Source organism: Diplotaxodon limnothrissa, linkage group LG12 (assembly GCF_057381915.1).
Source record: "Diplotaxodon limnothrissa isolate DT_005_m linkage group LG12, D_limnothrissa_male_GT1.1, whole genome shotgun sequence".
NCBI classification, from domain to species: domain Eukaryota; kingdom Metazoa; phylum Chordata; class Actinopteri; order Cichliformes; family Cichlidae; genus Diplotaxodon; species Diplotaxodon limnothrissa.
In genome coordinates, this window is record NC_140607.1 from 39,886,242 (window position 1) to 39,911,287 (window position 25,046).

At 46.1% G+C, this 25,046-nt stretch overlaps 1 protein-coding gene across 1 annotated transcript; it reads left to right on the top strand.

Annotated features, from left to right (window-relative positions):
• Nucleotides 1-7,733: 7,733 nt before the first annotated feature.
• On the top strand, nucleotides 7,734-19,392 carry qsox2 (quiescin Q6 sulfhydryl oxidase 2). The gene is made up of 12 exons (XM_085366960.1): nucleotides 7,734-8,108; nucleotides 14,457-14,557; nucleotides 14,661-14,709; nucleotides 14,857-14,962; nucleotides 15,036-15,126; nucleotides 15,748-15,893; nucleotides 15,969-16,124; nucleotides 16,199-16,328; nucleotides 16,591-16,713; nucleotides 16,927-17,077; nucleotides 17,578-17,766; nucleotides 17,951-19,392. The coding sequence occupies exons 1-12, from the start codon at nucleotides 7,868-7,870 to the stop codon at nucleotides 18,430-18,432; spliced, it is 1,965 nt and encodes a 654-aa protein (XP_085223086.1). The 5' UTR covers nucleotides 7,734-7,867; the 3' UTR covers nucleotides 18,433-19,392.
• The last annotated feature ends 5,654 nt before the right edge of the window (nucleotides 19,393-25,046 follow it).

The following is a 25,046-nucleotide window of genomic DNA, read 5'->3' on the forward strand; positions in this document are numbered from 1 at the left end:
CCCCTCCATGTGATGTACATTTCATTTCCTGGCTTGTACTGAACCTGTACTGTCATGTATTGATATGGCTATGTCTTAAGGTGATGACCTTTGAACCGGATGTTGTTGTTGTCCGAGGGAAGCCCCGTTAAGTGGCTAGTTGTAAGATGGACAGTGTTCAATAAAGCAACATAAAGACCGTGCTTTATGTCCTGATTCAATTCAGAGTGCTCTGCCTAATTTAGTAATAAGTGAGAAGTAGACCCAGCGGCGGCACGGTGTTAGCGGAAAAAAAAACTTGTGGGCTAACATGGAAAAGTCGGGTATTCAACCGTTCGCCTGCTACACGGATCCAGCTACGCTCGGACCGAGATGGACGCGCTGGTTAACATCCTTCGAGTTGTTTGCTGATGGGAAAGGTCTTATTTTGACGGATGATGCTACAGACGCGATCAGACAGCGGAGACGCGCTCTTCTACTGCACATGGCCGGACAGGACGTGCAGGACGTCTTCTCCACTCTACCACAGACGGGAGAGGCAAAGTTTTAAATATAGTTAAAACCCATATAGTATCTAAACTTCTCTTCCTTGCCACGGTTTTTCCTCCTCCTCACAAATCACTTTTACTTTTAAACAAACTGTGTGTTAAATTAATATGGGGAACAAACCGTGAGGTTACGAAACGAACCTTAATGTATAAAGGCAAAGAATGTGGTGGATTGGGTGCGCCAGATCTCCGTATCACTTTGAGAATTCCTTTTATTAAAAATGTGTTTAGCGCTCTTAATAGGAGAACCCCATGGATTAGAGGTAACGAAGCACAATGGGGAAAACTAAAAGGTAGGGCTAGATCCAATATGCCGTATTATAAACTCCTTTTTGGTGACACTACGGAACAGTGGAAAGACCTTAATATTAACTGGACACAAGTATCCACTAAACAAGTATACAATATAATTAACAGTAAAAATAATGAAGGACAGATAAAATATAAGGGCGTGGGCGTAGAAGAATGCCCGCTAGTAGTTAAAAATATCTACGACAAATTAATCTCTGAAAATATGAGAGACACTGTGTGGTTGATATCTGTTGGACGCCTCCCCGTTAGAGCGGTGGTGCAGTGGAGCTGTTATGTTACCACCAAAGAATGTCCAATGCCACGGTGTGTCGAGGATGAAACCCTTGAACATTTACTGTTATCCTGTTATAGAACAGTAGAAATCAGACAACAGATGACTAAAATGGGTTTTGAAATTGACAACAATATACAAGCTATAAAATATGGTCTGTTTAAAGAAAAAATGTATGACAGTAAAAGACGCCTCTTTTGGCTTATTATGTGTGTCATTAACACCCACATTTGGAAAACCAGAGCCAAGGTGGTCATTGAGCAAAAAATGATAGATAGCGTTGCTGTGTGCAAAAATATCCTTACAGACCTGAGAAGGAGGAAGACTTTAGAACAAAAAAAGAATAGCCCTTTACCTTGGGACCTTTTGAAGATATAATTAATGTTAATATGTTTGATTAATTTAACTTTTGTATTAATGTATCTATTGTAAATTATTAAGAGATAGCAAGGGTGGTTAGGAAAAGACCTGCCGTGGGAGCTTTTATTATTATAATATGTAAAATAAGATGTGAATAATTTGTGCATGGTGCTTGTATTATGTGTATTTGTAATTGTGAATTTTGATATTTAAATAAAGTGATTTAAAAAAAAAAAAAAAAAGCAAAGGATTACATCGCTGCGGTGACTGCGCTCAACACTTACTTTGTTCCTCAAGTGAATGCAGCATACGCACGCCAAACTTTCCACAAATTGTCCCAAACACCAGGTGAGACTGTGCAACAATTTTGTACACGTTTGAGGCGAGCTGCAAAAGACTGTGACTTTCAAGCTGACAATGATAACCAGATACGGGACGCTATCCTGAGTAAATGCACTTCTGAATATGTACGGAGAAAGCTGCTTGAGGAGGGTCCAGGCTTAACTCTAAATCGCACGTTAGAGGTGGCTTCACACTGTGAACGTGTGGAGGAGCAGATGGCGGCGATGAGTGTCACCGGGGAAAAGAAAGGAGAGGACACGGTCAGCCGGATTTTTACAGCAAAGAAAGAGAAGAACAACAGACCAAAAGGAAAAATGAAAGATGATAATAAAACAGAAAGACAGTGTTACAGGTGTGGTTATACTGACCACATGGGCAAAGATCCCAAATGCCCAGCACGAGGACAAACATGTCACAAGTGTAATGGTAAGGACCACTTTTCAAAAATGTGTCGTACAAAAAGACAAAAGAAACAAAATGTGAATGCTGTTGAACAAGATGATTATGCATTTACTGTAAATGATGATAATATACCTGAGAAACTTACCTTTTCTGTTGGGGGAATAGAGTTGAAAATGTTAGTTGACTCTGGAGCTACAAGTAATGTGATGGGAGAAAACATATGGGAAAAGCTAAAAGCTGAAAAGATAAAATGTCGCTCATATGTACCCAAAGAGCAGAGGAATTTATATGCATATTCCTCAGCACAGGCACGCACGGTTAAAGGTGCATTCAGATGTGAAATCAAGATTGGTGACAGGACTGAAGAGGCTGAATTTATTGTGATTAGAGGTAATGGTGAACCACTCCTGGGGAAAAAGACTGCCATAAAGTTAGGAGTGTTGAAAATAGGTGAAAATGTGGCGGCTGTCACAGATTTAAAGCACACTCTTAAAGAAAAGTATCCAAAAGTGTTCAAAGGAGTAGGAAAGCTAAACACCAAACAGATCAGCCTGTACATTGATCCAAATGTGAAACCAGTAGCACAGCCACTGAGGCGCATACCTTATCATTTGAGGGATGCAGTGGAGAAAAAGATCAATGAACTAATCGACATGGACATTATAGAACGTGTAGAAGGACCTACACCTTGGGTAAATCCTGTAGTGGTACTCCCAAAGAAATGTGACAAAGATATCAGAATGTGCTTAGACATGAGAAAAGCAAATGAGGCAATAATCAGGGAAAGATACCCCATACCCACTGTGGATGAAATCTTGCAAGGACTAAACGGCTCTGCAATCTTCACCAAACTCGATCTTAAGTGGGGATACCATCAGCTAGAGCTTACCCCGGAGTCAAGAGAGATAACTACATTTGCAGTGCACAACGGAGTATACCGGTACAAAAGGCTAATATTTGGAGTCTCATCAGCTAGTGAGCAATATCAGCATGAGATTGCCAATGCACTAGCTGGCATTGAAGGAGTTGAGAACATTTCAGATGACGTAATCATACACGTGCCAGACCAGGAAACCCATGATAAACGCCTGCATGCTGTGATGAAGAGACTCTCTGACTGTGGCCTGACACTAAACTCAGAGAAGTGTCAGTTCAACATGGACAGACTCGTGTTCATGGGAATACTGCTGACACAGAAAGGCATCGGCCCGACTGAAGAAAGAGTGAGAGCTGTGGTGGAAGCCCGAGAACCGAAGAATGCTACTGAGGTGAGAAGCTTTCTTGGACTGGTAGGCTTCAGTAGCAGGTTCATACCACAGTTTGCTACACTCTCTGAACCACTAAGACGTTTAACTCGAAAAGAAACTATGTTTACATTCGGGCCAGAACAAAAGCAAGCATTTGAAAGACTAAAGACTGAGTTAGCCAGAGCAGGTACCCTAGCCTATTTTGACAAAGAAGCCCCAACCAGAGTCATAGCAGATGCAAGCCCTGTAGGCTTGGGCGCAGTGCTAATACAAATACAGAACGGAGAAGAGGTACCAGTGTGCTACGTAAGTCGGAGTTTAACAGACTGTGAGCGAAGATATTCTCAAACAGAAAGAGAAGCCCTAGCACTAGTATGGGCATGTGAGAGACTACATCCATATGTGTATGGCAGGAAGTTTGACCTCATCACAGACCACAAGCCATTAGAGGTCATATACAGCCAGAAATCTAAACCTTGGGCACGCATAGAAAGATGGGTTCTCAGACTGCAACCATATGACTTTAAAGTAGTGCACATTGCGGGAAAGCAAAACATTGCGGATTCACTGTCAAGACTGCTGGCTGACACCACGTCAAAAGAGACACATAAGCATGAATCTGAAGAATATGTGAGATTTGTTGCAATTAATGCTACTCCAAAAGCACTCACAACAAGAGAGGTTGAAGAAGCCTCTGCTACAGACTCAGAATTAACAGAAGTGCGAAGAGCTATTGAAAATGGACACTTTGAAAAATGCAAAACATATGCACCCATTGCAAATGAACTGTGTGTCATCGGCTACATAGTTTTGCGGGGAACTCGCATTGTATTGCCAGAAAACCTCAGAGCTCAAGCACTGTCACTAGCTCATGAAGGACATTTAGGAATTGTTGGAACCAAACAGCATCTCAGAACAAAAGTTTGGTGGCCAGGGATGGACAAAGCTGCAGAAAAGTTTTGTAAAGCTTGTCACGGATGTCAAATAGTAGCCAGACCAGATCCACCTGAACCACTGAGAAACACACTTTTACCAGATGGACCATGGCGAGATGTGGCGGTAGACTTACTGGGACCGCTACCTTCGAACCACTCAATACTTGTACTGATAGATTACTACAGTCGGTACTATGAGTATGATGTAATGTCATCTACAACTGCTGAAAAAGTCATTGACTCTATTGACTGTATATTTAGCAGACATGGGCTACCAGTTACAATCAAATCTGATAACGGCCCACAGTTCAAATCTGAGCTGTTCAGAGAATATTGTGAAACTAATGGAATCAAACATATAAGAACTACACCAAAATGGGCTCAAGCAAATGGGGAAGTGGAACGTCAAAATGCATCATTGATGAAAAGAATCAGGATCGCACAAGCCGAAGGACTTGACTGGAAACGAGAGCTAAGAAAATATGTAACAGTGTATCGCAGCATTGAACATCCAACCACAGGGAAAAGTCCCGCAGAACTACTGTTCAACCGCAAAATGAGAGGAAAGTTACCGAACATCAGTGAGGCAAAAACAACGGAGTTGGACGTGCGTGACAGAGACGCTGAACAGAAGGGAAAATCAAAGACTTATGCTGATGAACGAAGGGGAGCTGAGTATTCAAAAGTTGACTCGGGAGACACAGTGCTGGTTCAACAAGACAAAGTGGACAAGTTTACAACACCATTCAACGCAACACCACACAAAGTTGTAAGCAGAACTGGAAACCAAGTCATTATTGAATCACCAACAGGAGCTTGCTATCACCGGAATACCACACATGTGAAGAAATACGAGACGAATGAGACCAGAGAAGGACACTATGACACAATACCTGAAAGGGAGGAAGGTGAAACACCCACAAAGACTGACACCTTCACTCCAACACCACAAGAGGGCTCCCAGGGGCCAGAGAGACCAAGTAGATCACAGAGGGCTAAAAAGATACCCGAGAGGTTTCGTGATTTTGTGGTGAAATGAACTATAATATGTTAAGGTGAAGAGGTAACTTAAAGTTGGCAAGTTTCAAGTTCATATGTGTATTTCGACATGTATATATTGAAAAAAGAAAGGTACATGTGTGGTGAGACAGTTAGATTATATACTTGTTAGAAAGTAAGACAAGAAGAATGTTCATTGTGGAAAAAAAAAAAAAAGACATCAAAGTTATTACAACTAAAGTTTGAGTCTAAGGAAAAGGGGGATGTCATGTATTGATATGGCTATGTCTTAAGGTGATGACCTTTGAACCGGATGTTGTTGTTGTCCGAGGGAAGCCCCGTTAAGTGGCTAGTTGTAAGATGGACAGTGTTCAATAAAGCAACATAAAGACCGTGCTTTATGTCCTGATTCAATTCAGAGTGCTCTGCCTAATTTAGTAATAAGGTGAGCATACAACATGTACCTGACATTTTTGCAGTCTCATTAGGAGTCTGTATTCCTAATGAGACTGTACATAGTAGTTTCTGATCTGTCTCCACGTTCACTTCTCTTCCATATTCGTACTGATGGAAACGTTCTGCACTGCTAGCATCTCTTTCTCTCTTTGTGCGTAACGCTGCTCAGTTCGTCAGTGAGTGGATGGGTAAGCAGCTGGATGGTCATCTTGTAGTAAGACAGCACCGAAGCCACTTTTGGAAGCATCGACGGATTGTGTTACTGGAAGCTGTACGTCATAGTATCTGAGTATCTGAGTACCGGGCTTCCACATGAACTACATCTGAATCAGTAACTATTCATACCTATCATGACACTGACCACAAACCGTCCCCCGGTTATTTTGTAGTACTGGTAGTAATATTTATAGCAGTATTTGTAGTACTTTTGTTTGTTTTGATTGTTTCAGAGTTTGAGGGTTCAAAGGCCGGGTCCTCCAGTCTGCAGCCCAGGCTCCCCCAGTGCCCCACTGGTCAGATACTGATGAAGCTTGTTTCAGTGAGGGGTCACAGATCAGAAATGATCAAAACTACAAACATGAATATTTCACCCTGCAGACCAGCAGTGGTGAAAAAGCGGAGGGCAGAGCTTGGTTTGCCTGCGAGTCTGAAGCGGCGTCATCACTAACGTGTTGGTGAGCGCCATGGCTCAACTTCCATCGGCACACCTCTGAACAGCTGTGACAGTACGCACGCTCATTTTAACATTCAGCAGAGCTGATCTTTGCCTGCCAATCCAACCAAGTACACCTTCAGGACCTCCGGTTGTTCTGCTGCTCGGCCTGCAGGGGGCGGCAGAGAGCCACGCTGCTTTCACAGGCTGTAGGGAATTGGAAACTCCAACAGAAACCAGATTAAAGCAGGAGTGAAACAGCGAGCTGAAGCTTGGAACAAGAAGAATTGATGCCTTTGTTTTTTCCTGCATTATAAATCAAGCGCTGCTTTCTCTTACAGTCTGATATCTGTCATCAACCTGTGGGAGCCTCATGAATGTCTCCGCCTCCATCACCTGCTGCCCCGCAGGACCAACTCAAGTTTTATTAATAGGGCTATCAGATGTGTACCAACCTGACCTCTGACAACACAGCTGATGGTCCCAACCCCATTAAGAAGGGAAGAAATTTCACCATTGAACCCGTGTGAAAGGCACACCTGTGAGGTGAAACCATGTCAGGTGACTACATCATGAAACTCACTAAAAGAAGAACGAGGGTTTGCAGCGCTGTCAACAAAGCAAAGGGTGGAATCTAAAACATAAAACATATTTAGAGTTATCTCTCATTTTTTCTTTGCTGCATAATGCCATATATCTAAATATATTTGATGTCTTCAGTTTGTATCTATAATGTACAAAGTAGCAAAAGTTGAAATGAGAAGGTGTGTCCCAACCTTGACTGGCAGTGCAAAAGGGAATTTGTGCTTAAATTGAAATTACATTTTTTTTTATTAAAGAAATGTTTTAGTTCATGTAATTATTCTATCACGTGTCATTTTCATTGCAAATATTAATCACGGTTAAATTAAATGCAGTTCCAGCTGTAGAGGAGGTCCGCACTCCCGTGTGAACGAAGTACCGACTGGAACGGACAAGCACGCGAGTACGAACATGCGTACTTGAGTATTAATGCACGGCTCTCATCAATGAAGTCTAACTTTTCCGAGCACTCTTGAACGCAGCAGAGGGATAACGCGTCAGACCGGCTCGCAGCGCACGCTCGTCGGAGATAGTCTATTAAAGCAACACGAGCCACTACGTCACAGCGTCACGGACACTGTCCCACTCAAACGGAGACCCACATAGACTGCGCGTGCGCCGGTGTCCCGGTATAGGCTCGGAGTGAGGCCTCTGTCGGCTGCTCTCCGAGCTTCGTACGTTCAGCGGGCCTCTGCTCTCATGTCTCCCCGGCTGTTGAGGCTGGTTTCCGGCTCGGACTCTGTGGTTCTCTGACTCCCTGTTCGCGGTGTATTGGTTCTCGGATGGCGGCGATGCTCTGGCTGGGAGCGGCGGCGACGGTCTTCTGCCTGGTGCCCGGCTCCCTGGGAGGCGCAGGCCGGCTCTACACGGAGGAGGACCCGCTGGTGATCCTGAGCAGCGACAGCCTGAAGTCCGCCGTCACTAACTCGTCCTCGGCCTGGCTCATCCAGTTCTTCTCGTCCTGGTGTGGACACTGCATCCAGTACTCCAGCACATGGAAGGCTCTGGCCCAGGACGTGAAAGGTACTGCTGCGAAGATACTGTTCCCCGTGCGTTCGGGTCAAACCAGACTCTATTCAAAAATATGCTGTTTACATCGTGTCCGTTAATCGGTGAAAATAGGACTAAATTTTAAGCATAGTCTGAGTGCTTTCCGATGACGTCAGATCTCTGTACCGATTCGGCGTTAAAACAATTAACAATAAACTTATCAGTTGTTTATTTTTAGCTCATTTTCCTGCTGCTAGCTCGCTCTTGTAAACGTTTTCGGTTGTTCAGAGAAACTTAAATGTAGCGTTTATTTCAATGGGGTTCTGAATGGCAGGGAGACTCCGTGTGTGGACGTGCTGGGACAGGTAAATCGTTCAAACTACAGACCGAAGGAAGCGACATCCCGGGATGAAGGTGTGCTAACGATGAGGGCAGCTGGGGACACAGCGTCAGGTGCTAACGGCAGGTAGCCAACAGTGCGAGGGACTCAGGTGTGTCCCTGCTGAGTGGAACAGACTCGGTAACAAAGGTTTAAGGGCTTTAAAGGCTGTCAGTTCAAAGGTCACAGCTAAAAGCTGAAATGACTGCAGAGATACTGATCAGTATTTGAGACTCTTGATTTGTGTTATGATGTGTTTGGTTATTGATCAGCGATTGGCTGCACTGATTGGAAGCCAGTGAGGGCCACACCAGAGCAGGGCCCTTTTTCAGGAAGCCGGTTTAGAAAACTCAGAGTGAAAAACGATACTCAGGGTTGAGTAACCCTGAACTGTCCAACTCGGAATATTCGGTTTCAGAAAGGCTGATAACAATTAGTTCAGTCAACGCGGAGTTGCTTTAACCCCAAGTTAAGCGCACGCACGAGGATACATAAAGCCCAGGGGTCCGTTCTTCGTACCTCGCTTACTACATCCAAGATCAAATGACACATCCGAGACCAAATCATCGCGCTAACTCTGAGCTCGCTAATCCGGTTCCCCGAACACACCTGTTGTTGACGATCAGTACAGCTGGATGAAGTAATGTGAGATCACTGGGTGGCTTAACAGGGGCTACGCATCGATAGTAGAAACATTGATCGGCAACCCTCTGATTGGTCGGCGAAAATGTCGAAGGCGCGCGCTCGGTATTTTTCGGCAGCAGAGCAAGAACTCCTGAGTGAGGGATTTCAGGAGTTTCAGAGTTTAATTAAAACGCAAGGGAACACTGCAAAGGCTGCAAAAGCAAGGAGAGAGGGCTGGCAGAAAGTTGCTGACAAATTAAACTCGTAAGTAATTTAATAATAATAATAATAATGGAGTGGATTTATATAGCGCTTTTCAAGGCACCCAAAGCGCTTTACGATACCACTATTCATTCACTCTCACATTCACACACTGGTGGAGGCAGCTACGGTTGTAGCCAGGCTGCCATATCGCGCCATCGGCCCCTCTGGCCATCAGCAGTAGGCGGTAGGGTAAATTTATCATATTATATTATATTATATTATATTGTGTTATATTATATCCTCTTTCACATTAGAGCCACAACAGGACCCACTAGAACATGGGAACAAGTAAAAGTGAAATATAAGAATATTCTACAGAATGGTAATATTTATCACTTATATTGCTTTTAGTCTCTTGGAAAGAGACCCTGAAATAATCTGTTTGTTTGTTTATAACAGCAACCAAGAAAAGGGCGGAGCAAAAAAAGACAGGTGGTGGTCCTGCACCCCCTCGTCAACAAGTTGGTTAAGTAAATAATACCCTCACGGGAATATCGATATCTCTCTATGAGCACACTGTCGCGCTGAGCTAAAGGATCCTGTCTGTCCCGCAATATACGCTGAATCCTGAGAACTCTCCTTATCAATCTTGCACCTTCCGCAATGGGTGGCTCGTGTATACGGACAGGACATGGCTGCGACAGGCTTCCCAAATCCACCTTCGCTTTTATAGCCGTGGTCTCCCATCTTGATTACACGAAGTAATTTACTATTACTACTCTAAAATATGAATTACATCTGAAATAATCAAATACATGTAATGGAAATGTACTATTAATCATTCTCTTTTTTTAGGAAATGACCTGTATGTATCTGTGTGAAATCAATAAAAGGATCAGGTGCTGCATTATCTTTAGTTACATTGATAATATTTATTTATGGTAAAACAGTGGTAAAATATCGCTGTTGTTTTCGTATAAATGAGGCCGACATGGCCGCGATCTAATCCTGTTTACATAAAGTAAACCTGCTCCCGAGCAGGTTTACGCTTACGGCTCTGTTGCTATGGCAGCAAGTCCCGGATGAGCTTCGGGGAACCGAACGATCCAAGATCACGCGAAATCATCAACAATCTAATCCAGCTAACTTACTTAGCGAGGTACGAAGAACGGACCCTTGATTAGTGGAGCACAGATTAAGCGAGTCACCATGGAGACGGAGGGAAAGAAGGCGCGGTCAATGTATTTCACAGCGCTTGAGGCCGAAATTCTGATGGCAGCATATGCCGATAACATGCAAATTTTGCGGAAAAAAAGTAACACAGCCTCAGCTGCAAAAGAAAGGGAGCATGCATGGCAAAACATAGCCGACAGAGTCAATGCGTGAGTGTTAATATAAACATTGATCGAGGGATTTCCACCCATTTAACACGTTATTTTATTATATTTTATTTCATACATTTTATTTTGTGATGTGATGTGAGCGCAGGTGCAACCCAACAGGCCCCAAACGTTCCTGGCAGCAAGTAAAAATGAAATATAAAAATATAGTCCAAACAGGTAAGGTGTAATTGTATTATGAGCCATAGTGCTTGGTCTGTTTGTCCGATGTAAATCAATTGCAGTTAGAGGCTACATTAATTTCCCCTCTGTAAGCACTTATTGAAATTATCTGAGCACATTACAAGTACATATTTGCTTACTCTGTATGCTCAAATGTGGCCCGTTATAGCCAACAGAAAAACAGGTGGGGGTCCTCCGCCACCACCACTCACAGAGCCTGGCCGCTTGGCTTCCACATTTGTGATAATGTTGGCAGCATCACATATGATCTTCACAGTGCAGAGAACACAAATTAGCATCCATTACTATAATGAAATAATTTGTTAGTTTGAAATGCTACAGGGAACTATGTACCTGCACATTAATGCTGTGGAAAGACTTCCTGTTCACATAGTCTCCTTCATTTACTGAAGGAGCAATGATTGGAATGTGAGTGCCATCTATACAGCCAATCACGCCTGGGAACCGTGAGAATAAATGTAAAATTTAAGTAGTAGTCCAAGTATCACCACATCATGAATTAAGTTTTGTTCATCCTGATACCTGCAATTTTGTGGCATCCCTCTTTGATAAATCTTGTGGGTCTATGACCGGGGAACACCACAAACGAGTACAGGAGACGTTTCAGTGCAACTGTAACATTCCTGACTGCCCGACAGACGGTAGCCTTGGAAACGTGCTCAGCGTCACCAATATTATACAGAAAGCTCCCGTTTGCAAAAAACCGAAGTGCGATACAAATAATATGTACAGAACTGAGAGAATGTCCGCGATGTGTCACATGAGCAATATTAGGCCTGAGGATGTTATTCAAATAAATTATAGATTGTGCTGGAAAACGGTAACGTTCACACAGGAAATCATCAGGAAATGATAAAATGTCCAAACGCGCTCTAATCACTCTCTCCCGGCGGAGAGCTCTGCGGAGAATTTGGGCTTCAACATCTACTGGCTCTTCAAGGAAGTGGCACGCCATGTCTGACACTTCCTACAGTCAGGTTTCCGACAAAGGGGCGGAGACAGTCAGGGTTAGTTGTAGTAAACCTGCTAGGGGGCAGGTTAGCTTCACGGAGTGTGTCGTCATAGTAACTCACTCAGAATTAATCTAAACTTGCTTTGTGAAACCGAAAACCCAGAGTTTTCGTTAACTCGGGGTATACTTACTCAGAGTTTGCACTAAACCGGCTTCCTGAAACAGGGCCCAGAAGGTGGATGAAGGTAAACTCTGATGTTTGTTACTGGAGTCACCAATGCAGACGTGTCCCTCCTGGGCCTCCGGAGCTTGAGGACCCGATGGTGTTTGTACTGAAGCACCTGCGGCTCCTAATCTTTTCCCACCAGATCGAACACACACAGTTTCCATTCACATGTTTGTATACCTGTCCACGTGAGGACCCTCCCTCTGACCGTCACCTGCGTCGTCTTTCCCTGCAGACTGTTTTTCCTAAACCTCTCACCTGTACGTTGTTACACCCCAGCCCAGGGAAAACCAGCGTGCGACATAAGGAAAATAAAAATAAGGAAAAATGCCCCCCCACTCCCTGCTCTTAAGGAGGACGAACCAACAAAAAACAGCTACCACAGATTTCACAACAGCCAGTCAGTTTATTGAGTCCCAAAAGGTAGCAGGCATCAGGGTGAGCATGGCCAAAACAAACAAAAACTCTAGAAATGAATTGCAGCTGGCTTACCTTCACAGAAAACCCCAAACATAATTTACAGGTGTCTTACCTGCCTCCCTAACCAAAAACAGGAGAAAAGGTTCCCAAAGAAAAATGGCTTCTCACCCCTACAGCTACCGAGTAAAAACAGTATCGACAACTATTTACATCTATTTACAACACAGGGGCGATCACGACAAACTGAAACACAGGGCTTAAATACATAGAGGGAGCAATCAGGGAATGGACAACAGGAGGGAAACACAGCTGGGGCGAATCAGAACTGACGAGACAAGGAAGCGTAAACGGAACACACTGAGATAAGACAGACCTTCAAAGTAAAACAGGAAACACATAACAGTCACGCCTAACACAAAACACTGACAACATTGGATCATAACAACGTTTAAAGCGCTCCTGTCCTCTGTGATCTGGATGTAAAGTGAATTTTGTGGATGTTTTCGTCACCCAACGCCAGTAAAGCCATACGAGGCTCTCTGTTCTGGGGGAGGCCTGGGGTTGCTCAGCCCTCCTGAACACTTGGAGGTCTTCAGACTTCTTCTCTGGTGTTCTGGACCTTTGTCAGAGGAGTATGTGGGCTCTGCAGCAGCTTCTGTCTAACACTCATGAGGTTTCCTCACTTCCTCTTCCTGTTGCGTCCCCTGTGTCACAGCCCCTCCCTGCCACAGAGGCAGCGAGGAGATTTGAGAAAGTTTTTTTTATGAGAGTTTAACCAGTTTCTGATGAAACAACCCGACCTCCCAGCGAGGCCGGATCACTGCACGTGTGCACAAACATGTTGTTCTGAGGAAGACTACATGAAAGTTTCAGTTCCATTAGCAATAATAAGTATTGGAAGCGGTCGTTGTAACACAGGTTTTGGATTTGAAGCCAGTTAAAGTCAGCCCAGCGTCACTGAGTGCAACAGGCATCACATTTTAATCCAAGTGTCACCCTTCATCTACAGCACTGTGCAAAAGTTCTGAGCCGCCCCACATCTCTTTATATTTTGCAGGAGACACACTGTTGTCGTTTTTTAAGTCTTGAGTAATCACTGCCCAAGATTTTTGGACTGCTAATAACCAGAATCGTTTCCCAGCATGCTTTGCAGTGTGTCCTAAAAAATGCAATGAAACTGGACTTTCTACAGCACATGAGCAGCGTGAAGAGTCATGTCCAGTCACAGACATTTGTGTTTGCACATTTCCAGAAAGCGCTGCACATATTTCAAATTTTCCTCTGGAATATAAAGACATGAGGGGCGGCTCAGGACTTTTGCACAGTGCTGTGGATAAACTGGTGAAGGGAGCTGCTTTAAATAGAAGTACCTGATACCTGTGCAGCACGGGGCTGCAGCCTGCTTCAGGACTCAGCAACGCTCACACAGTCTCAAACCGTGTGCAACCGACAAAACAACCAGTCCCGAAACACGCCCTGACTAACACACACACAGTGACACACACGCTTCCTTTTAAACCTGCAGAGGTAAATGGTGACTGCTGCCGCCCTCTGCAGGCTGCAGGGGGTAACTGCACGCTCTCTCTGCGTTACCATCAAAGAGACAAAGTAGAAGAATGAAAACCAGAGGAAATCGATGTTTCTGGCACCTGTTTGAACTTTGGCCTGAACGACACACCTGTGGCTGAAACACACCTGGACCTCGGTCTGCATTCAGCCTGTGTTTCTCCCGCCGTCGGTCTGTCTAACCGTCGTGCAGGCGTCCGCGGGGTGAAAAGGGATGAATGGCGAGTCTTAGGCGCACGCTCGTTACTGCTATTAGAAAGTGAGCGAGTGCACTTCTGATGAATCGCGTCATCGTAACTCACGACGACTCCACACATAACGAGCTCGTCCACCTCCAAACTGGATGGCACCTGTCAGCAGGTTAAAGAAGGTGTGTGTGTGTGTGTGTGTGTGTGTGTGTGTGTGTGTGTGTGTGTGTGTGTGTCAGACTGGCAGGATGCCATCAGCGTGGGTGTGTTGGACTGCGCTCAGGAGGAAAACTTTGACGTCTGTAAGGACTACAGCATCAAGTTCTACCCCACCTTCAAGGTACGTCAGCATGTACCTGCTGCAGGTGTTTACACTGCTGCCGGTTAGTGTCGCCCCCCGCAGGGGCTGATGGGTAATAACCACCTCATTTTTCTATCCTCAGTTCTTCTGGGCCCACAGTCCACCATCGGAGCGAGGGACGACCTACAGAGGTGAGACTCACCTGAACGTCCCGCTCACTTCCTTCCTTCCTTCCTTCCTTCCTTAGGACTCGATTAAAAACAAACACAAGAGTCGACCTTTTAAATAAAGACATGTATTTTTGTTTATGTTGTTAAAAACGATGACTGTGTGTGCAGGTGCAGACCGGTCGATCCCGTCTGTCCGTCAGCTGATGGTGAACGTCCTGCAGAACCACACTAATCTGGACCGGCCCAAGCACTGCCCTCCTTTAGAGCCCTACAGGTACCTGGACCTAAACCTGGACCGGGTCGGAGTCTGTGCCACTGCTAACCTCGCTCTTTATGTTCGTCTGCAGCGCTGCTCAACTGCTACCTCTGCTGGGTCAAAGGTCAGATCACTACACGGCCATCCTGGTGGAGGAACCGGACTCGTACGTGGGGCGAGAGGTAACCAGAACAGGAAAGAGGAGACTCGGTCAAAGTCACAGATCAGAACGGGAACAGGAAGCGCTGTCCGATAAACCTGCAACACACGGAGACGAGCGCGTCGATTTAGAAAACTCAGTGTAGCTTCCGTCTATATACGTTTACAATACAGTCTGTGCTCTTATTTTGAAAGTTCAGTCACCACCAACCTGCTGAGGACTTCCTATCCTGCTTTCCTACAGCACACTTTGCCCGTCTGTACATCAGTGCATCTGTCTGAAGGAGCGCTTCAGCCTCATGTCTCTCTGATGTCCAGCAGGGGGCGACACTCTGCAATGAGCTCACCTGGAAACTTGCTGCTGATGAGTTTGAGTTCTCATCAGCAGTTTCAGCTGTGACAGAATAAACATGACGTTTATGTTGGAGATGATGGTCCCGTTAGAGTCAGAGGAACAGGAAGCAGGGGAGCATTCAGGGCGGGGCTAGTTACATCCAGGTTATAAAGATGGAGGTGGTACAAATGCCCACCCCAAGAGTGACATCATGGTAGTTATGGCCATCTTTAATATACAGTCTGTGTTCCGTACGGGTGCAGCAGGTGTTGGTTGGTGTCCTCACCTGTACAAACCTGTGTGTCTCCAGGTGATCCTGGACCTGCTGCAGTATTTGGGTGTGCAGGTGATGAGAGCTCTGAGCTCTGATCGCCCCCTGGTGGACGCTCTGAAGCTCACTGCCTTCCCTGCCATCTACCTGCTTCATCCCAATGGGACACATGCACACCTGCACAGGTAAAGTTGAACCCTTGGACAGTAACAGGGGGAGTAACCGATGTTCGATTTTCTGACTGACACCTCCTTCTGCAGCGAGAAGCCGCTGCGTTTCTTCTTCTCCTCCTTGCTGAGGACGTTACCTGGAGTCCAGCGCCGTTTAAAGTCGAGCAGCACCAGCAGTTCCGGTGCGAGCCAGGTGGGGGCGCTGCCGGGCAAACAGAACACAGAACCATGGAGGGACTTTGACAGGTAAGAGACTCGTTCTGATCGGGTCAGGTAGAATGACTCGGACCTCAGATCAGGTGACCTGTACGTCTCTGCAGGTCTAAGGTGTACACGGCCGACTTGGAGACAGCGCTCCACTACCTGCTGAGGGTCGAGCTGGCTACCCATAATACACTGGAAGGGGAGGAGCTAAAGATCTTCAAGGACTTGGTGACTTTAGTGGCAAAGGTAACCACGGCAAGCAGAGCAGCTTTGCATAACTCACAGTTCATAATACTCAGTGCAGCCTGTGCCTGAAACAAGCTGTTTTAGCTCCTCCTCCAAGATGGCGTGATTCTCACGCATGATCAATGAAAGTGTTGACATGGAGACCTGCCATCGTGTTCATCCTGTATGGGATTCAGCGTCCCTCTGAGCTCACAAACCCGCCACAGCTGCTGTCACCGTCTCGTTCATTTAAGCACAAACTGACGCCTCTCTGTGTTTGCAGCTGTATCCAGGTGGCGGCTCTGTGGTGAAGTTAATGGAGACGCTTTCTGATTGGCTGCTCAGCATGCCGCTGCAGCGAATCCCGTACCAGGCCGTCCTGGACCTGGTGGATAACAAGATGAGGGTGAGACGCTGAACGCCAGTGCTGCGGTCGATACTCAGGAAACGAGTAATAGATTACACATCAGTCATACAGAGCCTTATGTAGTTACTCACTGGAGAAAGTAACTTGTCACACTGCTGTTACAGAATGTAATCTGATTACACTAACACTTTACTTTGGTACAGTATTACAGCCGACACACACACAGATGCTGACTTCCCGCTTCCTGTGTAGATCTCAGGTGTGTTCCTAGGGGCGGAGCTTCGTTGGGTGGGTTGCCAGGGGAGTAGGGCGGGGCTTCGAGGCTACCCGTGTTCCCTCTGGACCCTGTTCCATGTTCTGACTGTTCAACATGATGCCAACCCCACCGCACTGGACAACACAGGTACGTGTGTGTGTCTCTGTGTGTGTGTGTGTGTGTGTCTCTGTGTGTGTGTGTGTGTGTCTCTGTCTGTGTGTGTGTGTGTGTGTGTGTGTGTGTGTGTCTCTGTCTGTGTGTGTGTGTGTGTCTGTGTGTGTGTGTCTCTGTGTGTGTGTGTGTGTGTGTGTGTGTGTGTGTGTCTCTGTGTGTGTGTGTGTGTGTGTGTGTGTGTCTGTGTGTGTGTGTGTGTGTGTCTCTCTGTGTGTGTGTGTGTCTCTCTGTCTGTGTGTCTGATGTTTGGTGCCAGTCCAACAGTGTGATCGCCCCACAGCTGAGCTCAGTTTTGTTTTCCACTTCATTCAGTTGTTGTTGTAACTCAAAGGAAAATTCCAGAACGTTTCCCTTTCAGTGTTCAGGGATCAGAGCTCTGCTCGTCTGCAGCGCTCCCTGAAAACAGCCGCTGTGCACGAGCAGAGCAATAAAACCCACCAGTGACTCTAAACGGACCTGCCTCTGTGACACAGGTCTGGAGGCTGAGGCGGCGCCGGTGCTGCAGATGATGCGCCGCTACATCCGAACCTTCTTTGGCTGCCGGGAGTGCGGCCGGCACTTCGAGCAGGCGGCAGCGGTCGGCATGGACAACGTACAGAATAGAGAGCAGCAGATCCTCTGGCTGTGGCAGCAACACAACCGGGTCAACATGAGGCTGGCAGGTAACACGCACACACAGGCACCCGCGCGCGCACAGACAGGCGCGTGCACACTCGGACATTCGCACGCGCGCAGTCTTTATACACACAGGAAGCTTGCTGAGGATCAGAATTATTGATCAGATTTATTGATGATCGCTGTCATCCGAACCTTGTTGACCCTCCTCTTCTCCCCCCGCCCTTCCAGGCTCTCTGAGCGACGACCCCCTCTTCCCTAAAGCTCCATGGCCAAGCCCCTCCCTCTGCGCTTCCTGCCACGAGGAGAAAAACGGCGTCCACGTCTGGAACCAGGACAACGTCCTCCGCTTTCTACGACAACACTACGCCGCCTCAAACCTGTCCCCCGAGTACTCCGTGACCCCCCCTCGACTTCCTGCTCCTCCAGTTCCCAAGGAGCACGAAGGAGGCGTGAGGAGCGACTCGGAGAAGAAGTCCTCCACCCAGACTCCTCGTCCAGGACGCCAGGCTGTGAAGGGGGAGGAGAGGAGGGAGGTGGTGGGTGTGGCTGGAGGAGGGGGCGGAGTCTGGCTTCTAGGCTTTAACAGTGTGGACATGAGTCTGTGTGTGGTGCTGTACGTGTGCTCCTGCCTCTTCCTCATGCTCCTCTTCTTCTTCTTTAAAGTGCGATCCAGGAGGTGGAAGCTCCGCTCCTCCCGCCTCCACGTCTGACCCGGACCGGCCCGGGTGGAGCCAGGACCAGAGCTGGTTCTGGTTCAGGGCTTTTTCTCATAGACTGATCGGCGCCTGATCAGATGGCAGGAGTTTAGACCAAATGTGAGCGGCACAAACAAAGTGATGTTTGTCTGTGTAGGCGAAGCTGAACGCTTCCTCTCGCTGGGAACACGAGCAATGAAGAACAAGCTCTGTGGCCGAGGACGAAGACCCACAACCGTGTAACTGACCCTGAGAATTATCTTAAATAAACATGTGACAGACTCTGGTCCTTCTGGGGTCGAGTGAAGCCACGACTGGACCAGAGCCGTGGAGTCCGTCCCGACGGAGCCGAGATAAAAACCTCTAAACCCTGAACCGCAGTCAGCCCTGAACCAAGCCACAACCAGCCCTGGTTTTGGATTTACTCACTCGTATGTGGACACCCGTCTGGACTCTCAGGTCTGAATGTATTTATTTTTACCTGTCAAACTCCTCTGGACCCTCTGACCAGGTGTCTGAGACCTGGACAAGCTGCTGTGGGCTGGGTTCATTTCCCAGAATCCCACAGGAGGACCTAAGGGTAGACCCTTAACAGCCTGGACGTGACAGTATCAAAGTGAGTTCACTTTGTGCCAAACCTTTAACCTGCTAACAGAAGACACACCTGTCCTCTCAGGCCCCGCCCACTCCGTGCGTGTGCTGTTGTATGTCTGTGTTTGTGATAGGAGGGAAACCCGTCCTGATAAACTGATGACTGATTGTAGTTTTGAAGTTTCTTTTTGTGAAGTGATTCAAATATGAACCATGTTTATCACTTTAGTTTATTTCCTGTAAAGAATTCGAACCCCAAAGGCCCAGAGTGAGTTGGTTTTCTACTAAACAACCAAAATGACGAAGCACATGTGAAAGCCGTGTTTACCGGTTGTATAAATGTTTGTCTTTATGTTCCAGATTATTTTCTTCAAATAAAATCAAACTGCTGAAACCTGCAGAGGGTCGTTTTTACCCAGAAATGTATTAAACCGTTGTTTCCGTTTGTCAGGGAGTCGTGACTTTATGAAGTCCTTCAATAAGCATAATAAGCAATTCATTTTTGATGTGTTCAAATTTTACAGGGAAAAAAGAACTACAGGATGGGCCAGGGATGCAACTTTTGTTTTTTTCAATAGGAAGAGGGCCATGTGACACATCAAACTTATTGGTAATGTCACAAGAAAAACAATGGTGTGCTTGGTTTCAACGTAACTTTGTTCTTTCATGAGTTATTTACAAGTTTCTGACCACTTATAAAATGTGTTCAATGTGCTGCCCATTGTGTTGGATTGTCAATGCAACCCTCTTCTCCCACTCTTCACACACTGATAGCAACACCGCAGGAGAAATGCCAGCACAGGCATCCAGTATCCGTAGTTTCAGGTGCTGCACATCTCGTATCTTCACACCATAGACAATTGCCTTCAGATGACCCCAAAGATAAAAGTCTAAGGGGGTCAGATCGGGAGACCTTGGGGGCCATTCAACTGGCCCACGACGACCAATCCACTTCCCAGGAAACTGTTCATCTAGGAATGCTTGGACCTGCACCCATAATGTGGTGGTGCACCATCTTGCTGGAAAAACTGAGGGAACGTGCCAGCTTCAGTGCATAAAGAGGGAAACACATCATCCTGTAGCAATTTCAAATATCCAGCAGCCTTGAGGTTTCCATTGATGAAGAATGGACCCACTATCGTTGTGCCCCATATACCACACCAAACCATCACTTTTGTTGGTCCAACAGTCTTGGAGGGATCCATCCAATGTGGGTCAGTGTCAGACCAATAGCGGTGGTTTTGTTTGTTAACACCATTCACATAAAAGTTTGCCTCATCACTGAACAAAATCTTCTGCGTGAACTGAGGGTCCTGTTCCAGTTTTTGTTTTGCCCATTCTGCAAATTCTGTGGCCGATCTGGGTCATCCTCGTTGAGATGCTGCAGTAGCTGGAGTTTGTAAGGGCGCCATTTGTGAGTAGCTAATATCCACCGAAGGGATGTTCGACTAATGCCACTCTCCAGTGACATGCGGCGAGTGCTACGCTGTGGGCTCTTGCTGAATGAAGCTAGGACAGCCACTGATGTTTCTTCATCAGTGACCGTTTTCTTGCGTCCACATTTTGGCAAATCCAACACTAAACCAGTTTCACGAGCAAGCAGTTTGCTGACTGCAGCATGGGAGATGGGTGGTCTCGTAGGGTGTCTTGCATTGAAATCTGCTCCAATGACCCGGTTACTGCGTTCACCAGATATCAACACGATTTCGCTCCTCACGTGTTAACCTCTTCGACATGTCAATGGCTGTGAACAAAGAGAAACTTGTAAATAACTCATGAAAGAATAAAGTTACGTTGAAACCAAGCACACCATTGTTTTTCTTGTGACATTACCAATAAGTTTGATGTGTCACATGGCCCTCTTCCTATTGAAAAAACAAAAGTTGTATCCAAGATGGCCGACTTCTAAATGGCCACCATGGTCACCGCCCATCTTGAGGAGTTTGCCCCCTCACATATACACAAACAGGACTTTAATATCACCAACCATTCCCATGTTATTACGGTGTATCCATATAAATGGCCCAGCCTGTATAACGTTTAAATTGGAAAAGCTGGCAAATTAATTCAAACTCCTGACCCGATAAACATAAACTAATCTGAGTGTTTTTGATTGTTCTCTATTCCACACAGTGTTAAATATACACACAGACTAAAATTTACAGCCACCTTTAACAAGTTAAATTTTAATAAGTAATTCTGAAGGTTCAAAAATGTCTTTGAACATGATGCGCTGTCTCTCCTAATGACTGACTGCAGCATAAAATGGATTTGTTGAAATGCACTTATTGGATTGATCAAAGTGAAAGTCCAAAGAAGTCAATGACGGTTTCTAAATATCTGCAGATTCAAGATCAGCTTAAACAATTGTACACAAGTTCAAGTTATTCAGATCTGTTACCCTTTCCCGAAGTCTGGGAAAAACATCCAAACTGTCCCCCTCAGATCAGAGGAAAGTGGTTAGGATATTCAGGAATAACCCGGGAACCACAAAGGCTCAAGCCTGCTATGAAGTAGAAACCAATGCTGCAACACCAGCTGAACTACACCTGCCAGCAGTCATCAGTGAGATGCTGGGCTACAAAATGAACAGCTACAAGGAGCAGTACCCACCATGGAGAAGGAGACTAGAGGCCAAGATCAAGGTAGCACAGAGGGAGGTTAGCCGACTGCAGATCTGCAGAAAGGTGCGATGAAGAAGGTGTCCATACCCGAGGCCTTGGACACTGCCAAGCAAAGACTCACAGCCTTGGCCAGCCGCTTGAAGAGGTACACCAGAGAGATCAAAGGCAGGACAATGAACCAGCTGCTCTCCACAGAACCAGCCAAGGTGTACTCTCAGTGGCAAGGGAACAATATGAGAACAGCACCACCAAGGCTGAGCAGTACTGGAAGAGCATATGGGAGAAGGACGCTGTTTTGTTTGTCTCCTTATTTATGAAGAAAGAGTCCTTTTGTGATCTGCGACATACTTTATTAACCATACTTGGTTAGCCGGAAAAACAACAACCACCCCTCACCTCTTAGCGCTCATGCCCGTGTTCTTTACAGATAGTGCCACCTTGTGGTATGGCATGAAACTATGTTAACTCACAGCAACAGCTGCTTATCATTACAGACGGAACAATAACAATGCTCAGTGGCTAGTGGATCTGAGGGCAGACCACAGCAACCTCCCTGAACAGGGTCCAGTAACCATCACAGTGGCAGACATCCAAGAAAGACTCTCCAATATGAAGAGCTGGACAGCACCAGGCCCCGACATGGTTCACGCCTACTGGCTGAAGAAGCTGATTGCACACCACGAGAGTCTGGCAGCACAAATGAACCAGCTGCTGGTTGATGAGAGACACCCAGAATGGCTAACCGAAGGCCGGACAGTCCTGATCCTCAAGGACCCCCAGAAGGGACCGGTCCCCTCCAACTACCGACCAATAACCTGCCTCAGCACCACCTGGAAGCTCCTGTCATGTCATGGACTGGCTGTGTGGCAGGCAGGAAATAGGACCCAAACGCAAACTCACGGGGAAACAGGACTGAACTCAAAATACAGCTTTATTGCTGACAAAAGATGACAAGAGATAACAGCGATACAAAATAACATGAAACTAAACTGGGAAGTACTAGCAGCAGTCAGCCGAGACTGCAAGACCAGACTGACCAACCTGTGCACTGCCTGGATTGATTACAAGAAGGCCTATGACTCAATGCCCCACAGCTGGATACTGGAATGCCTAGAATTGTACAAGATCAACAGGACCCTGAGAGCCTTCATCAGGAACTCAATGGGGATGTGGCGTACAACACTAGAGGCCAACTCCAAGCCCATAGCGCAAGTCACCATCAAGTGCGGGATCTACCAAGGAGATGCTCTGTCCCCACTGCTGTTCTGCATAGGCCTGAACCCCCTCAGTGAGATAATTGACAAGACTGGCTATGGATCCCAACTAAGGAGTGGAACAGGTGTCTGCCACCTCCTGTACGTGGATGACATCAAGCTGACTTACTGATCCACACTACCAGGCTATACAGCAATGACATCGGAATGTCATTTGGACTGGAGAAATGTAGTCGGATGATAACAAAGAGAGGGAAGGTAGTCAGAACGTAGGGGATCGAACTACCAGGAGGCAACATTGCAGACATAGAGGACAGCTACAAGTACCTGGGAATCCCACAGGCAAATGGGAACTATGATGAGGCTGCTGGGAAAGCTGCAACCACCAAGTACCTGCAGAGGGTCAGGCAAGTCCTGAGGAGTCAGCTGGCCAAAGGAGGAGATAGAAGCCACTGACAGTGAGACCCTTTGTGATGAGAACAGTAGATGACCAGCTGACGGTCCAAACCGGCTGCTGGTAACAAAGGATGTGTTCTCTGGAGTGACGAATCACACTTCTCCTTCTGGAGTTTGGGTTTGGCTGTTGCCAGGACAACGGCACTTGTCTGACTGCACTGTCCCAAGTGTAAAGTTTGGTGGAGGGGGGGTTATGGTGTGAGGGCTCCAGTTAGGGGGGAACTCTTCATGCTCAAGACATTTTGGACAGTTTCATATTCCCAACTTTGTGTGGCCAGTTTGGGGATGGAGCTTCCTGTTCTAACTCAGCTGCACACCAGTGCACAAAGCAGGTCCATAAAGACATGGATGAGCCAGTTTGGTGTGGAAAAACTTGACCGGCCTGCACAGAGTCCTGACCTCAGCCCCACAGAACACCTTTGGGGTAAATCAGAGACTGTGGGGCAGGACTGTTCGTCCAACATCAGTGTGACCTCACAAATATGTTCCTGATCAGAAGTTCCCATAAACACTCCTAAACCTGTGGAAAGACTTCCCAAAACAGCCGAATAGGTTACAGCTGCAAAGGGTGGGCCGACATCACATAAAAGCACGTGATCTGTTATCTGTCTAGCTGACAGATAACGATGTGCTGCCTGGTGGCTACAGATCTGTGATCAGACTAAAACATTCACAGCTCTTTGGAGGACGAGGGTTACACTGTTCTCAGCAAAGTTCTTCTTAAAGGTCTTGGAAGGCGAAGACAACACCATCACATGACAGGAAGACGACGCTGAACACAGAGCAAACTTCAGCTGAGATGGTCCATCCACAGCTCGAGGTCAGTCATTAGCCTGCTCTGAAAAAGTCCCGATCCTCAGCTCGTGCTACTGACTAGAGCAGGGCGATATGGCCAAAAATATTTATCACGATATATATTTGAAAATTTGCGATGACAATATAACTGACGATTTAATTGATGCGAGACAAAATACAACTCCACAACTTTACTAGCACAAAAAAAACCCCATGCATTTATTTTCACTTAAACAAGCAGCTGTTTTTTATGTACATTAAAGCTACATAAAAATTTAACTGTGCAAATGCAAATTCCTTGCTGAAAGTTGAACCAAAAGGCATTTCCAGTGGAAATGGGCTGAAATATCCTGAGTGTAACCGAGGACAAGGTAGGAGTAAAAGGGACAAGGAAATAAATTGATAATTTATTTATTACATTAATTAAACATTCAAATTCCCAGTTATTTCCAGACAGGACTTACAACACATCCTGCTGATATCCAAGCTGCACATGACACTTACCACACAAACGGTGCAAAAAATAACACAACACTGCAAACCGTCACACGCCGTTTAGCGACACTGCAATCGTGGCACGCACTGCAAACACCTCGGGTTTCAGTACAGCTGGGAATCAGCGCTATGCATGACCTGCAATCTGGGATATAAAGGGAAGTGGCACAAACAAATAAACAAATAACAAAAAGGGAGGTTAGTCCGCCCTTACACAACTCACTTCCAATCAGTAACCGCCTTAACGGCTGGACGGACTAACCAAAACAAAATTACAAATCAATCAAAAGAACGAAAAAAAGGACAGCAGAGACAGCACAGCTGAAAAACACAAACAACAACAAATTAAAATATTACCCAATAAAATATCGGTTTTATTAAACCATTCAAAATCACAAAACTAAAACAAACACTCAATATACCTACAATATTGATCAGTTTGTGATCATGTTTC